The sequence below is a fragment of the Manihot esculenta genome, chromosome 14 (genome assembly GCF_001659605.2).
Source record: "Manihot esculenta cultivar AM560-2 chromosome 14, M.esculenta_v8, whole genome shotgun sequence".
Taxonomy (NCBI): domain Eukaryota; kingdom Viridiplantae; phylum Streptophyta; class Magnoliopsida; order Malpighiales; family Euphorbiaceae; genus Manihot; species Manihot esculenta.
The window spans coordinates 5156109-5173592 of NC_035174.2; the positions used below are offsets into that span (position 1 = coordinate 5156109).

At 36.7% G+C, this 17484-nt stretch overlaps 3 protein-coding genes across 4 annotated transcripts; all 3 read left to right on the forward strand.

Moving 5' to 3' along the window:
• Positions 1-1299: 1299 nt before the first annotated feature.
• On the forward strand, positions 1300-5546 carry LOC110599692 (histone deacetylase 6). Its single transcript, XM_021736225.2, has 6 exons — positions 1300-2029; positions 2839-3279; positions 3367-3509; positions 4463-4553; positions 4654-4793; positions 5238-5546. The coding sequence occupies exons 1-6, from the start codon at positions 1487-1489 to the stop codon at positions 5287-5289; spliced, it is 1410 nt and encodes a 469-aa protein (XP_021591917.1). The 5' UTR covers positions 1300-1486; the 3' UTR covers positions 5290-5546.
• A 134-nt stretch (positions 5547-5680) lies between these two features.
• LOC110599693 lies at positions 5681-7052 on the forward strand. Its single transcript, XM_021736226.2, has one exon. The coding sequence runs from the start codon at positions 5896-5898 to the stop codon at positions 6889-6891; it is 996 nt and encodes a 331-aa protein (XP_021591918.1). The 5' UTR covers positions 5681-5895; the 3' UTR covers positions 6892-7052.
• A 7213-nt stretch (positions 7053-14265) lies between these two features.
• LOC110631317 (LOB domain-containing protein 25) lies at positions 14266-16557 on the forward strand. Of its 2 annotated transcripts, none has more exons than XM_021779092.2 (2): positions 14266-14578; positions 15493-16557. In XM_021779092.2, the coding sequence occupies exon 2, from the start codon at positions 15546-15548 to the stop codon at positions 16101-16103; it is 558 nt and encodes a 185-aa protein (XP_021634784.1). In that variant the 5' UTR covers positions 14266-14578; positions 15493-15545; the 3' UTR covers positions 16104-16557. The 2 variants fall into 2 exon arrangements, with proteins under 2 accessions (XP_021634784.1, XP_021634783.1); XM_021779091.2 differs by having other exon boundaries at positions 14270-14578; positions 15540-16557.
• The last annotated feature ends 927 nt before the right edge of the window (positions 16558-17484 follow it).

Genomic DNA, 17484 nt, shown 5'->3' on the forward strand with positions numbered 1-17484 from the left:
TTGCTAATTGGATTGTCAATTTCATTAGTGATGCGATACTTAAATAGTCATTAAATCACAAGGTGCGAAAAAAAAAAACATATACATACAACTAAATCGTGTCTCATTGTAAACTGTATTATAAGTTTTATAAATAATTTTTATTTAGATGAAATTTATATAGGCTCGATGAAATGAATGGCTTCAATCTAATAATTAAATTTTAATTAATTTGTCATCAATTATCGAAATCAAGAAAAGAGAAAAAAGGCAACGGATGAGCAGTGGTAGTTTTAGCCGTAGAGGGGAGCCTTTCGTCTTCGGATCTCCTCTCCATCCATCTACTTTTTTATAATTTTAGTGTTTTGGTGTTTTCTCCATGAGATTAGATATTTGTCTTTATTTATAATTTTGTTTATTAGTTTTTCGTTCGTTTAATTTTAAATTTTATTGTTGGTACGTGACACTTCCGGTGACTATTCAAAAAATGAATTTATTTCGCTGATGTCTACACTACAATTAGAGACCACGCCGCTACGTCCGGCGATTAATATTTTTAGTTAATTCTATTGCATAATCTCTTTTGAGTGGTGACCGTCTTATTGAAAATTTAATCTTTTTATTATTCGGAGGTGATTGGTTTACGGTAGGGAGTCAAAAAATTTTTTTTTTTATCTTGGTTTGTCTAAGCTTTTGAACGTTTGGTTCTATTGTTTTTCGTCTGGATTTAGTTTATCATTTTGCAATTTGTCGTCTGGATCATTGCTTGCGTGCGTGTCTTGAATGTGCAATTGGCGTTTGGTTGTGTATCTCTTTCTTCTCTTGTTCCTTCTGCAGCTTATTATCTAGATCGGTACGTGCATACTAATTTTGGATGTGTGATTTATTTTGCATACTAATTTTGAATGTGTGATTTATTTTTGATTATTTTTTTTTTTCTTTCTGTTTATAGCCGGCTGTGGCCGTAACTAGTAGATCCAGAGCATTCGATACTTTAGACGGACTCCTTTCAATTGGATCAGATTTTGATTGATGGGTTAGACGGATTATTGAACTGAATTTAGATTGAATTTATAATTATGGGCTTTTTAATGAATTGTTTTTTTGAAATGATTTTAATGTACTCCTTGTATGGCATGTTTAAAAAAACATAATATTTTATATTAAAATAATTAATATTATCGAATGGAAATTTTTTTTTTAATGATCATGGAGATGGTAAAAAAAAAAAACAGAAAATAATGATAATTTACAATGATAAAGAAAGAAATTCACTCTAAAAGATTAATTAAATTTTACATGTATAATAAAACACAGCACATTTGGAGTGGGAGTCTGAAGCTGCAATAAAAATAAAACACAGTTCTTCTTGTAAAAAGTTCGCCGACGCCATCTCCGACTCTGAGTTTAGCATCTCTACTACTCCACCTCGACTGCTCTCTGTCCATCCTTTTGTCCAAAGAGGGGAATCCACACAAACTTATTCACCAAATATAGGGCTTTGGGCATGGGCGACACAACCGGTGGGGCTTCTCTCCCGTCCACCGGTACCGACGCCAAAAAGCGCCGCGTGACCTACTTCTACGAGCCCACTATCGGCGATTATTACTACGGCCAGGGACACCCAATGAAGCCCCACCGAATCCGCATGGCACACAATTTGATTGTGCACTACTCCCTCCACCGTCGCATGGAGATCAACCGGCCCTTCCCCGCGGGTCCCGCCGACATCCGTAGGTTCCATTCGGATGACTACGTCAAGTTCCTTGCTTCCGTGTCTCCAGAGTCTCTGGCGGATCCTGCGCATAATAGGCATCTCAAGAGGTTTAATGTTGGGGAGGATTGCCCAGTTTTCGATGGGCTTTTTGGGTTTTGTCAGGCGTCTGCGGGTGGCTCGATTGGGGCTGCTGTTAAGCTCAATCGAGGTGATGCGGATATTGCTTTGAACTGGGCTGGCGGTTTGCATCATGCTAAGAAGAGTGAGGCGTCCGGGTTTTGTTACGTTAATGATATTGTTCTGGGAATTCTGGAATTGCTAAAGGTTCACAGGGTAATAGCTTCTTCTTCTTTTTCTCCTCCTCCTCCTCCTCCTTATATCTGAATTTGTTTTAGGTGGGTTTGTTGGGATATTCCTTTTTACCTGTTTCTGGGCTATGCTTTTGTGATTGATGGATGTATGTTTTGTTTGCTAGTCATCGAGTAATGTAAGAGTACTCGATAGTTGCATCTATTTTTATTTGTGATACTCGAAGCTTATTTGCACTAAGCATTATGTTTTGCCAATTTCTGAATTATAATTTCTGTTAGCATTTCTGAGGCGTGCAAGTAGTTTCTATGGATGCTCGTTTGTGTGCGTTCAGATAAGATGGAGGGGGTATTTGAGAATGGTTGAAGCTGGAGAACAGAATTTAAAGTTGTGTGGTACCAGTATGTGGAGTAAATATGAACTTCCTTTTTGAGGCAGTTAGCATTTGGCCAAATTTTATGGTTTGGAATTAGTCATTTGGGAATAGAATGTTAATTTTTGAGTTTTTGACAATGTACCTTGAAATTCGTAAGTTACTATAGATGTCAATTGGATTTGATGAATGGTAGAAGTCCTTGAATGTCTCCAAATTTCAGATTTTTTGCAGACTTTTCGGATTTCTGTGTTTAATGTGCCTATTGTTTTCTTACGTGATCACATCAGTTTGTATACTCACTGAAGAACATTCACTGAAGGACATTGTTTTGGGACCTATTAAATGCATAATTTATCTTTTATTCTGTTTAATTTCCAAGATGTGTATGGAATTAAAACCGTTGCACGTGATAATTAATTGATCTTTTGCTGAATGGTTTGTTTGAATTTATTGGCAGCGTGTCCTGTATGTTGATATTGATGTCCACCATGGAGATGGTGTTGAGGAGGCGTTCTATACTACTGATAGGGTCATGACAGTATCTTTTCATAAATTTGGAGATTTCTTTCCAGGGACAGGACACATAAAGGATACTGGTGCTGGGCAAGGGAAAAACTATGCCCTGAATATTCCATTAAATGATGGGATGGATGATGAAAGTTTTCGCGGTCTGTTTCGTCCCATTATCCAGAAAGTCATGGAGGTTTATCAACCTGATGCAGTTGTTCTTCAATGTGGGGCTGATTCATTGTCTGGTGATAGGTTGGGGTGCTTCAACTTGTCTGTGAAGGGCCATGCTGATTGCCTTCGTTTTCTTAGATCTTTTAATGTTCCTCTGATGGTCTTGGGTGGTGGTGGGTATACTATTCGGAATGTTGCCCGTTGCTGGTGTTATGAGGTCTTCCATTCTTTCCTCCTCCTGTTATCTTATCTCTCTCATGTCAATTCTCTTTTAAGTAATGGTGCCTTGGTTCCTTTGCCACAGACAGCAGTTGCTGTAGGGGTAGAACCTGATAATAAATTGCCTTACAATGAATACTACGAGTACTTTGGCCCGGATTACACACTTCACATTGAACCTTCCAACATGGAGAACCTGAATGCACCTAAAGATATGGAGAGAATAAGGTGATTTAGTTTGCTGCAGTACTTGCTTGCAGTCAGTATTATGTTAGTGCATTTGAATTTTAGAGTAAAACTTCAATTTACATTTTTATCTTCAAGGACAAAGTTTTCCCCAGTATTCTTTATGAAGTAGGGGTAAACAATTATATTATAATTCAATTTATTGAGATGCTTCTTAGCTTGCCTATTATGTAGTATCATTTTGGTGAATAACGATGGTTCAAAATGTCAAACCGCTATGTAGAGTCAAATTATTATGTTGAAATGGACTGGGATGCTACTGTTTTGGCACTTAAAGCTAAGGTTTTGCTTGTGGTTTTTTGGTCTTATGGCATTTGACCTGTTAGGACTCTTATTCTGCAATACAAACTACAGAACTAGAACCATTTGCCATTTGACTTTTGCAATCGATTATATTTTTTATTTTCTAATTGAAAATCTTAATCCATTGAAACCGCTATGTATATTGCTTCTTGGAGGATAATCTAATTAAACAAATCTTTCTGATAAGGGGCTCCTACTTACCCTCTTGTAAAAAACTTGCTGCTACCACTTTGGCTGAAATTCTTCTAGAACTGATATGTGGTTGCCTTTTGAAAAATTGAGGAATTGAAGTTATAGTTGTTGAATTGAAGGTCTAAATGCTGTATGTCTTGACAGTCACAAGTTGAGGATCTCCTGTTGCCTGCTAAATGGGAAAACCTTTTTTTCCCAGTATTCATGCATCCTTTTCCTTGCTGAAATTTACTTGAAAGTTCCACCATAACATTAAAAACTAAACTCCAATGGACATGGTAAAAATCTCATGTGTAGAAGTGTGCACCAAAAGTTGGCATGGATAATGTCGCTTATAAATTTGTTATATGTTATATATTTTGGCTTATATGGCCTGTTGATTCATTTTGTTATTTTTGGCTTTACCCTTTTGTTTGACAATTGTCCAATGACTTATTCAGGAACATACTATTAGAGCAACTCTCTAAACTGCCTAATGCACCCAGCGTACCTTTTCAGACAACACCATCCACCACTGAAGTCCCAGAAGAGGTTTGGCAATTGGCAGGCTATGGTAAAATTTTCTCTGGTTATTCATAGATACAACTTCTTGACCATTTATCTCCCTTGTTGGATGATTCATTTGATGCAGGCTGAAGAAGACATGGACAGAAGACCTAAACGTCGCATATGGAATGGTGAGGATTATGGGTCTGATCATGATGAGGATGAGAAGCTTCGACCTAGAAGTTTGAACATTGATGGCAACGCTGTTGCAAAAGATGAGATGAGGTAATACTTCCTATTTCCATACTACTCAACTTGGGAAATCATCATACATTTTTCGGTTGAAAATTCTCATGTGGTTCTCCATGAAACCCATGCTTGTGTAATGTGGGTTCTACTGGGAATATGGAAATATAACATGGGGAGTCAATGGATGGTTATAGTCATACATGCCAACTGGTTGAAACTGAACGGAGAGCTGAGATTGATATGTAACATAACCTTCTTCATCAATTTGTCTAATTTCGAGCTTGTTATTATTTCCTTCGTGGTTCATGTGATTATTTATGAAAGAGGAAAAAATTGAGAATTTGGGGAAGTGTGAACCACTGAGAGTTATTGCATGTGTAAATGGTCAACCTGAATTGCCACATTGCATTGTTAATCGTTAAACATATTATATCAGTTATCTAATTTATTAATGTTTTCCTTTTTTTTTTTGGAATTTAGGGATTACACGGATGAAATGGAAGACAAGAAAGAAGAGCATCCACAATCTTGACACATTGAACTGTCGTCTCGTTGCCTTGCCTCAGTATATTGTAAACTCAGAGATAGTCTCTGTCCTGCAACAAGAGAGCGCATGGCTTCTAAGCCATGAGATTCTTCTTATAGATTTCTGATGAAGCATAAAGTAGATCTCACAGAACAGTAATCTCCCTCTGCTGTCACCATATTGTTTGAAACTGTACTGTTATAGAATCAGAGACTCAGATGTCATATGGGAACGTAATATCAATACAATTTACCTTTTTTCCATCCTTTGGTTACTGAGGTCAATTCCGTTCTCTCATTTATACAGCATGCATAATTTGTAGTTTTTTTTTGTATGCATGCATATTTGTTTATAATGGAGAAAGAGCGATACAATTAATTATTAGGAATAGGTGAAATCTATACAGTAAGAAGCCCGGTTGTGGTAGATGTTGGCTTCAAGGAAGTGTTTACTTTGGAAAAAAAAAAAAAAAGGAACGAAGTGTTTATGTTGGGCCTTATACCAGCCACAGCTCACAAAGGCCCTCAATTCGCCCTATAGGTCTCGCTGGCTTGGCGAATCGGCCATTGCAGAAGTCTCAACACTGGAGAGAGGAACTCCAATTTGGGGGCAATGCGACTCGTGCTGACCTCACCCAAAATCCGACCGTTTATCCCCTATCCAATTCAAAATTTCCTCCATACCTGTCCAACAAGCCTCAAATTCTCTCTTAATCCTCCTTCAAATTGTCGCCGAAGCTATCCAATAGCAGCCAAGTCTCAACAAACCCACCGCTCTAATCCCCTAACCAAGTCCCCGGACGATGGCATCCCCATCGAAGATATCAAAATCATTGCTAAATTCAAGTCTAGATATAACTACATTCGTGTTCTCGAAGTATCTCGTAAAGCCGACCATCCTCTTGCCGGCTCAAGACTCCTCCTTCTAGATGCCCCGGGAAACATCCATAGCATTTCCTTTCGTTTCAAATTACTCACTGATACTTATTTCGACGTTTTCGCCACTTTGCCTCCAATTTTGCCGCCTGGACCTGTGGCAGTTCTCGGGTTCGGGGCGGGCTCTGCGGCCCGTTTAATTCTAGAGTTGTATCCGGACGTGGCGGTTCATGGATGGGAGCTTGACCCATCCGTGATTGCTGTTGGCAGAGAGTACTTTGGCCTTGAAAAGCTCGAAAAGCAGCACCCGGATAGGCTTTTTGTTTATATTGGAAATGCATTGCTGTTAAAATCTGTTGTTAAAGACGGGTTTTCGGGAATCATTGTTGACTTGTTTAGTGAGGGTAGTGTGATCCCCGAGCTTCAAGATCCAAACACTTGGGAGGAGTTAATCAGGTGTTTGAGGAAGGGCGGTAGAATCATGGTGAATGTTGGTGGCCGTTGTGTGGAGGCGGAGGATAAGAGAAGGGATGGCGATGTGGTTATGGAGGATACTTTGAAGGCAATGCATCAGGTATTCGGAGATGATGTTTTTGTTTTGAGTCTTGGAAATCGAAAGGACGATAGCTCGGTTGCTCTTACCGGTAAATTACCTGATCTTGATGAATGGAAAAAGGTGCTTCCTAAGTCGTTGAGGTTTTATGTTGATATGTGGGCACCATTTAGGTGTTAGTCTGGTACATTCCCAGCTATCTGGATTATTTTAATGGTGCTTCGTGTGCAATTGAACTTGTAGGATAAGGGATTTTATGGAGAATTGTATGAATGCGCTCTTTGTATTTGTGTTAATTCCTGTATGAACTTGTTATCAAGAGGATATGTTTATTTTGTTTAGTATGTTCTACCCTTTTGTTTTCTTCTCTGCAAAACTTGTTTGTTGCCAAGTTTGTGTAATTGTAAAGAAGCAGTACAAGTTATATGTACAGAGGAGGATGCCTGAACTTCTTTCTGTCCTGGAACTTATTACCTTTATTCTCTTTCTTCCGTCCTTCAATGGTAAGCCGACTGAGTTCCATTTGCCCTTCATTCTCTACCTTGCTCTCCTATCTCTTCGTCTACTATGACTGAAACATCAGCTTCTGCCATTCTGTGAATGATTTCAGCAAGATTTACTTATCCATTTGAATGATGAACTCAACAGCTTGTTCATCCATGTCATAAGCCCTAGTAGAAAAAGCATCGTCACTTTATCCCTTAGTGAGGCTTTTATACTTTGGATTTGATAATTGGGACCGGAAAAGGCCTCGTTCTCTTGGAGTAACAATCTCTGTAAGAAGAACTCCAGCCATTTTGCCAATTCTAAATAACAACTCTTCTTTTTCTCAAAGGATAGGAGATAGTAGTGGTTTTAGATTGAAATCATTTATGGTGATTTGTCAAAGTTTTACATTCTTCCTGTGTTCCTCTAGCATTAAGTTGAAACAATTTCTTAGATTATAATGTTTGGAAATGATACTCACGAAAATTAACAAACGCTTGGCTCTATCATTCGCTATATGACGTAGACTCGAAAGCACAACGAAAGAGTGGGTTGCCTTGAACAATCCCTCACAAGACTTGGAATGCTTAAATTGAAATAGCTCATCCAAAACGGTAATGACGTTGAAAATGTAATACTAAAATATTTTATTTTAAGAAAGAAAAAGGGCAGTTTGCAGTCCCATTTACAGTTATTGCCCACTCTGCCAATAGTTAATAATTTTTGTCCATGATCCATCAGCATTTGGCACCAAGCCCAAAAACAAAGGGTAAAAAATAAGAGGAACTTCAGTGACGACCAGGGAGAGGGGAAGTAAAAGGAACACGAATGGGGGGAAGCGGACCGCCTCGAAGCCCAGACAAAGCAACCCTTGTACCCGTGAAAGAGATGTGGCCTGTGGCGGATAATCTCCTCTGGCTTCTTCGGCTTTACTCGTCTCCATCAACTTTTCCCAGTCTCAAGTGTATTACTTCCAGATGCATCAAGCCAAACCCGTGGGAGATGGGTATCTTCTTCTTCAATGGAATCTAGCTTCTCATAAATGATTACAGCGCTCGTGGGGTCCTCGTCATTGTCTCATTCAGAGAGTGGTATTCGTTATTTTCGCCTCTCTTATTCAATACCATTCCTTTTAAATTTCGGAAAATGCAAATTTGCAATGCTGAATATCGAAAAATTTTGTCAGTGAAGATTCATACAGTATTGGGTCCAATTCTACTCCACAAAATTTTGTGGAATTCAATTGAATTCTAGCTGAAATTCATTTGAAATGAATTTCACAGCATAAAATATATAATTCAATTGAATTCAATGTAATTCATGTTTGTTATAATTTCCTAATTGAAATTCATTCGCTCACATTTTCTAACTACACTCAAGAATAACGTTAAAAAAATAGTTTATCCTATTATGTATGTATATATAGACTCCTATAAATGTATCACTATTAACAAACATGTAAATTTTTTGGAATTTGTTTCAAATTTCATCAAAATTTGATAGGAAGTGATTTTAGTTATAACTAATTCCATAGAAATGAATTCCTCTAATTGGCCTCTAATTTTTATTGAAACCAAATATACTAAGACACAAAATTCTATTAACTTTAATTGAAACCAAATATACTAAAATACAAAATTCTATTAATTCCGTAACTGAGAAATATAATAAAACCAAACATAATGTCATGGTCTTCGGTGGATTTCATAAGCTATGTGATTACTATTGTGCTGGAAAAAAAATGAAGGCATTGTATTGTTTGCTTTGGGAAAGGGATAACTTTATTTTACTACTTCCTTTCTTTCTTTCTACCTGCTTTTGGAAATGCTGCTGAAAATTTTTCCTGATGATGCTTTTCCAGGTTTCCACTTTTGGGGTTTCTAATGGAACAAGAAAGCTAACCATTAATAATGAGATTTTATGTATTCCTTTGGTGTATGTTCATGTTTGAGGTCTCTGGTATTTGCTCTCAATTTCTACTTCTTTGCATTGTGAATAATTGAGAACCTTGTGGCCATTTCATGTTTTTGGGTGTATATTAAGGCACTTGGGAATTTAAAATTGCCCCAATCTTCATTTATTTTCAGGGCTCAAGTAGCCTAGTTTTTGCCTATGGATTGATTTTACACTATGAAGTTCATGTTTTCTCATTTGTACTTGTTAATTGTTTGAATTAGTTGGTTTTCCCGATCTCCTATTAGTTATGGTGTGACCTGTGAGAGCATTCGATCTTTGATAATGGTTGGGATTAAGATAAGAAGTGGAAATGTGCAACATAAATGTCTCAATCTAAAGTTGGAATCCCAGGCTACAAGTTAGGGAACTAGGCTGAAAAGAAGCAGCTGTGTTTTTTAATTTGTCTTAATTTGCATGTCAAACGTTGGGAAAATATGGCTTGTGTAGGACTCAAGCCATTTAATTACTAGCCATGAGCTTCCTATCTTGATAATTATTTGGATTAAAAGATACTGTCATCCTCATCCAAGCCTCCAAATATAATAATGAAGTGTTTAACGGAGTCCTAAGCACCAATTGTAATTGGGAGAGTGGTCCTTTGTAACATCTTAAAAGAGTTCCTGTGGTTCTGAAGAAATCCTCAGATATGACAGAAATCCTACACTTCTAACAGTATTGACAAGCTTTGGCATGAAGCTTGATTTACTTTATCTTGATTGTGATGGAGAAATAATCAGAAATTTACTGATTGGCTAGGTTGTTTATAAATGGCTGACAGGAAGAACACTGCATTTTCAAGATGTTTTTCTCTTGGCCTCACCTCTCATAAGGACAATGCTCTGTTAGAGGTAGCAGAGTTGCATGTGCTAGATGGAGAGACATTTTAGGCAGGCAAGCTTCTCAACTTAATTCAGATTACCCGTTGAAGCTAGTTGATGCATCATTGTATTCTTGGGTTTAAGAATTTCCACTTCCCATGAGTTTCTATAGGATACCTCCATATGCACACTAGTTGTCACATGTCTATCTCCAAAGATCAATGCTTATTTTACCTCAGTTGCATAGGGACTATGCTATCTGTGATTGAGCTGCATCAATCCACATAGATTTAATTGATGATCATATGTGTGGAGAATATATTAGGTACTGCTAAGTCATGGTAATTTGAATCAGAAGGTATGCATGCACAAAATTTAGTGTTTTTCTTTGTGATGTGTTCTATTTTTTTCTACCCCAGTAAAGCTTGAAGGATGTCAGAAAATTTGCACTTACAAATAGAAATTTTGGATCAGAAATGACCTCTCCATCTGAGTGTATTTCTATGAAGGCCACCCATGAGAGGTAATGAATTAATCATGTCTTTGATCTAGTTATTGTGAAAATAGTCTAAAATCATAAATATTTGTTTATTTTATAATAATACAATTCATTGTTTGTCATTGTAGATAAATATTTTACTAAATAACTTATTAATTTTAGTCATCGTAAAGTTATTGTATAATTCTAGTTATAAAAAGCTATTGTTTTTTATTTGGAAAACAAAACTTCTTGTACAAAGAAAAAAAAACAATAGAAAACAACATAAAACTGTTTTCCAGTAGTACTTTGGAAAACTGAAAATCTAGCTTTCCAGTACGTACGTAAAACTCTTTTTCCAGCCTTCTTAGAGAACTTTGCAGAAAATTGCTCCATTTTTTAAAAAATGAAGAGACCTAAGTGAAGGCACCTTTTCCTTTACGCAACATGTTTTAATGGTTTGCTTAACCTATTATTATGTTTATTTACCTGGCATTTGAAAATATTGTTTTTGTGTTTTACCAAATATTGGCTGTTTTTGCCATGTCTTCCATGTTTCTTTTCTTCCAGGGTTGCAGGGCAGATTCGTTGCTCACCAGTTGGTGAATTGCTGGTTTGTGATTTTAAACTTAAGCTAATACTTTTTTGCATTTGTTTTTTTCTATTTAATTTCTCAGTAGTTCTCTAATTACAAGTTTGATACCTGTGTATGTCTGAGAATCTTGTGACATGTATTGATTTAGTCAATTCCTGCTATCCTTTTGTGTGCGTGAATTATGTGCAATGATCTCATTCTTCTCTTGGGTGGGCTGCTATTTATAAGTGTTGTTAATTCATTCTCATTTATCAAGTAATGCAGCTGATTTTCTCTGACCTGTTTGTAGTGAAAAATACTTGTGTAACCAATCCAAAAATCCATGACTGCAAGCCAATGAAGTATGGCATAGATGGCTATAACTTTTACCTTGCAAATTTTGAATTCTTCTTGTTATCAGCAGATATGTTGATGGAGAAGACTTGGTGCTATTATGCTTGGTGGGTTTGCAGTAACTGCCAAAAGTTTTGACTCTTGTCATCTCTCATGTCATCCTTGGGCTAGCCACTTTTTGTAAATACCACAACCATATTTTCTATGAACACCATTCCTTTTTCTATAATTGTGATGTGGTTTCTGATTATGGCGAATTCTTTCCTGTTGATCATAGCTCAGATGGAGGCTAGTTTTTTAGTCTGAATTCTGAAAAGACCTACCCTGTTGCTAATGCCTAATTTAGTGGTGGTAAGTGGGAGCTCATTTTTCAATGAGAATCTGAATCTGAATCTTGTTTAGTAGAAACAGGAACCAGAATATGGTATACGGCATGTGGAGAGGCTAAAATTGTACCTCCTCAGCCTATTAGAGCTCTATGGCTACAAGTTGACACAGAGGCTCTTGAACCTTTCAGTCAAGAGACCAAAATGCAAGGTTGAGCAGCTCATAAATACTAACCAAAACAAGGTTTTGCTTAGCCCAATCTCATGTGATGCCATTGAAGACTGAATTCAAGCTCATCTGAACTAGGGCCAGCTGAAACAATGTCTTGATTTTCCCCTTTTTCCTTTTCTTTGTTGTCATGTTCTTTTTTATGTGCAAGATGGATTTGGAGATACCCAATGCTTGCTCTAACCTTCAAGAGATAATGATGATGATATGATTATTGGGTACCCTACATATAGCTTGTTTACGGATAATTGCTGCAAAATCAAAAAGGAAATTTTTAATAAAGTATAATTGCAATTGCTGACTGATAATAATAATGTGGTCAAATATTAAAAATACTGAAAGATATATTTATGTATATGATTATTAAAATAATTTTTCTTCTTTGGTTGATGAGAATCTCTCATGTGCTGCAATATGGCCCACTTGGAACAATTGTACGAAGCCAGAAGGCGTGCAAAAAATAGCTGAATATGTGAAAGAGGAGAGCAAATAGACGCCCCAATTTAAAAAATTATCGAAAAACTGCTGAACGAGACTAGAGGTCTGTAGAGTAGTAGAAGCAGTAGGGCATGGCCATGGCTTTTCTTGGGCAAATCCCAAACTAGAATAAGACAGTATTTTAACAAAAAGATTGACATGTCGCCTTGCAAAATTAAAGAAATTTTAGCATTAGTTTGCTATTAGGTGCTATATCATTATCACTAATTATTTATAGAAAGAAAATTAAAAAGACCCTTATGAGATTTAATTATACAGAAAATTGTATGAGAAAAAAGAAAAAGAAAAATTGGATGCACTTGCATAATGTGAGTGTCTTTCGGTTAGTGAAGATTGGCCTACACAAACACATGGACACATGGGGAATGAAAATACTTATCGTTGGGGGGGAGGAGAGGTGGGGGTAGAGATGAAACTCTCGGCAGGACAGTGACCAGCAAAGCAATGGTCGGGGAATTCAGAGGGACCAATAACTACATATATCTATCCTTCTCATTAACCCCACTTGCTGGGATTCCTACTCCTTCTCCCCCTCTTCTTCCCCATGTTCTAGCTATACCCTTCTTCTCTCTTTATAATCAGCTAACTATATATATCCTTACAAATCTGTGTTCATGCCATTTCGATCACTCAGAAAGAAATACATGGATTCATACTTTTTAACTTGATTATAGTTATATGAGGTGAATGAATTTTTAGCGCAAAATTGTAATGATGAATTATTATTATATAAGAATAAAAAACAATAATTAACACATACAGCAAAAATAGAGGAGAGGAGGGGGGGCCTTAAGCTCTGAATAGCTTAAAAATTGTTGATGGAAGTCACAATCAAAGAGTCACGTCCACACCTCTGCCATCTTAATATTGGCCCGATTAGTGATAACAACTCTACCACATTATATAGGGCCACTCTATTTAACCTGTTCACATAAACTTGAGAGAGCCATATATACATGTGTCTCATGATCCACCGTTTGTTTTTTCAGTGGTCTCTTTCCCAAGTCATTCTAGAATTATACATGCTCTAAATGATTGACACCCCAAATTTAAAAATAAATAAATCCCTCTAGATAGAATTTTGTTGACAACTTTGAACAATTCTTCAGGCCAAGAGAATGAATGAACTGGTTGAGCTTTAAAAGCTAATGATTTAATTTGATCTATTAGGTGGTAATTCTAAAGCTAATATATTAAGAAGCTGCTCCTGCTGCGCTGCAGGTCCAGTACCATTCTATACTGAGAGGAATATAAAACTTTGTTTAACTGCAAATGCTGCACGATCGATATTTGATTGGGCAATCGTCCAAGTTCTACAGTTAACAAATTTTGAATGGTTTCATCTTCATTTCCTGCAGGCTCATTAGAATCAGTTTCTTATCCAAAATGAGGTATACAATATCTATATATATATATATATATAGGATGAGGAGGCAAAGAAAACCAAGATCCTTTTTCTTCAAGACAATTAAAATCTAAAGTCAGCCAGCATTATTACATGATGTATAGTTCATGTCCACCTAATTAATCGGAATTTTCAAATTCAAGTTAAAATTTTTATCTTAGTACTCCATCGCACGTTAATGTGAGTTAAAATACATAGTAATTTTGAAGAAAATTACATGTAACTTATGATGTTTTTCGTATATAAATTTTGTTTGGAAATATTAATGGTGGCAATGGCTGATGGTACGAACAACATCATAAATCGTGAGAGAATCTAAATTAGAAAATAATATAAGAATTGGCAAACAGTGCATGAGAAATAGAGACATAGTGAAATGGAATGGGGCATCCCCACATCCTTGATATTATTATTAGATGCATGTCCATAGTCATTCTTTATAGTGTACCTTCCATTTATCGCCTTTGTCTTTTGCCTCCATTTCTTCTCCATCCACTAATGCTCTTTGCCTTCTTCCTCCCCCAGTGCCTTTTGTTATTGAATTTGCAACTCTCTTTCTCTCATTCTCTCTCTTCTCCAATTAGGGTTTCCTCTTTGAGGGTTCACCTTCATAAATCTCTGAAGCTTTACCTTTCATTGGCCGAGGCTACGTTATCTTGGGAAGGAACAAACAAAATATAGCTCTTGAAAGAGAGCTCTTCGGGGGAAAGAAAGGGCACTTCAGAAATCTAGATCACAAACAGGTAAATATATGTAGCTTCTTTATTCCTTTACTATGCTAATAAGCTTTTCTGTTTTTGTTGTTTTTGAGTAAGCTAAAGGCTAAGAGACACTAGAGTCCTCTGGGTTAAAGCCTCTGATTTAGGGCTTTGCTGTGTTCATGCACAACAAAAAAATATATGAACACACAATTATGGTGAATTGCACTATTCAGATCCTATGTTCAAGAACAAATTTCAGAAGGATATTGTCACTTTTTAATCTCTCATGCAGCTTAAATCTTACCACTTTTGTGCATAGCATGTGGTGGAGATATTAGAAATTTATGTGAGAGTTAATTAATGGATTATAGAGAAGACAGATTCGAAACAAAATTAAAGGGTGACAAGCAGAAGAAAGCGCTAGGTCGCTTTAAGTATTGTGAGACTTGAATGGTCTTTCAGAACTTAAATGGAAAAAGGAAGGGAAGAAAAATAGATAAAGAAAGCAAGACAGCAAGAGCAATTTAGAGTAGATAACTAGCACGAAAATCAAGGAAATGGCAATTAATTCCTAGATATCAGTAGGTATGCATGTGTGTCTCAAAGATTTATGTGTGTGTAAGAGAGAGAAAGATAGAGAGAGAGAGAGAGTTGAAGAGGGGATGAAGCTGAGCTTTTCTTAAATGGGTACCTGAACTTTTGAAAGCTTAAGAAAAGTTTATAGGATTTTTAGGACGGCTGTTACTTAATTTTCATTACTGAGCAGTGTAAGAGTCTTGATAAGTACTTAAGACAGTAGCAAGAAAAGTAACTAGAAGACTGCAAACATTCTTTAACAGGGTTAGCATATAACGTTCTTTGACAAGCAAAAACAGAAAATTGATGACAAGCAAGAAAAAGAAAAGACATCAGGAAGATGTAGTCTTGTGTCTAATAATAGTTTAAATTTGTGAAAGGTAACAAAAAGATTGATGGGTTCCTGCACAATTCTCTCATTGTGCAGAGAAAAATGGCATCATCCAGCTCTTACAATTCTCCCTGTGCTGCCTGCAAGTTCTTAAGGAGGAAATGCATGCCTGGTTGCATTTTTGCACCTTACTTCCCACCAGAGGAGCCTCAAAAGTTTGCCAATGTCCACAAGATCTTTGGAGCTAGTAACGTGACCAAGCTCCTGAATGAGCTTCTCCCACACCAGAGAGAGGATGCGGTGAACTCCCTCGCCTATGAAGCGGAGGCACGAGTAAGGGACCCAGTTTATGGGTGTGTAGGCGCTATTTCCTTCCTCCAGAGACAAGTTCAAAGGCTTCAGAAGGAACTTGATGCAGCCAATGCTGATCTGATCCGCTATGCCTGCAATGAAATCCCAACCGCATTGCCTGCACCGCCAGGGACAAGTTCATTTCAGCACATTGGTCATCGTCAAAGGCCTGGTGATCAGTTTAATAGAAGATTGGGCAATGAAGGAAGCTTCTATCAATCTTCTGGTATGGCTCTTCCTTATAATTTTCCTTGGATTGATAACCCATCTGAGGATATCAATGAAGGAGGAGAAGAAGGCAACATGTGAATCTATAGAGAATTTTCATGTAGGGTTTCTAGCTGCTCCAGCGTATGACCTGCTGGCACTCTCTCATGGTGTGGTATTATAAGGTTTCTAGCCAGGTAGCCTCACAGGGCTTCTTAGCTAGAACACTTATAACTTAAATTCTACATGGTAAGTTTATTTTGGTAATTATTATACAGATCCATCCTGCTGATGAAACCCTTCAAGTTTTAAGTATTTTTAGCATGGCATTTGAGACCTAAATAAAGCTGTAGAGCTTGATTAATTAGCTAGTGTGTGACTGCTGTGGTTAGAGCAATAACTCTAGGCATGTGCATGAGGAGATCGACTTGCTAATCCTGTGTCATTGTTTATGCTAAGAATAAATGATATAGCATTATTTTAAGTTTTAAAGAGGATTCTCTTGCCTAAGTCTACATCTTATTTATTCCCTTTTATACTATATTTATTTATTCTCAATCTTACCTTTCTTTTTGCAATTTGTTACAAAGGACCAATGGTTGTTGCATTCTCAAAATTTTATTTAATTACTTTTTGTATTTCACAGTGTAATATTTTAAGAAGACAAATTGCACCAATAATTCACCAAAAATTTTCTTATCATTTTTGTTAGGTTTCTAAATAACAATGTTTTCTATTGTATAATAAGATTAAACTTCCTTATTTATGAGTATTATATATATATATATATATATATATATTTAAAAAAAAAAAAAGAATTTGTGCTAATAACTGAAAGTCTTTAGTTTTTAAGATAATTAAAGAAAGGGGCAGTGTGAATATATTGGTGTTGAGATGAAAAACCAGGCTGACCTCTCATTTTCTTTGGATCCAAAAATATCCAAAACAGTAAGTCACAGTTTTTGGCCTCTCTTTGGATCCGATTCACAAAAAGTAGCTGCTCTTCCATGTAAGAGGTTTTTCAGCTTTTGTTGTTCCAACACTCTTCACTCACGTTATCCTCCACAACATTCCGCTGGACAAAAGACTGCCCCCTCCTCTCTCTCTCTCACACTCATACACTTTTGTCCTTCACTCTTGAGCTTGATCAATTTCTTGTTTTGCACCGACGAGATTAGTCGGCGGTAACCGTCTTTAATTGAAGTTCAATTTTATAATCTCTGATCCCTTTAATTACTCTCAGCCAAAAAAGAAAAACAAAATCTTGCTTTATTGTGTATATGAAGATATGTCCATAGAATTAACAAAATAGAAAGTAAGAGAGCAATTAAACGCAGAAGATTTTAGGGTTAGGGTTTGGAATATTGCACTTAAGAACACTCATCGAGGGTCAGCAATTTGCATATATACAGCATATTTGTTTTCTCTCTCCAAGAAAAGGAAGGGGTCCAAGCTACCATTTTGAAAGCGATAAGATTAATGT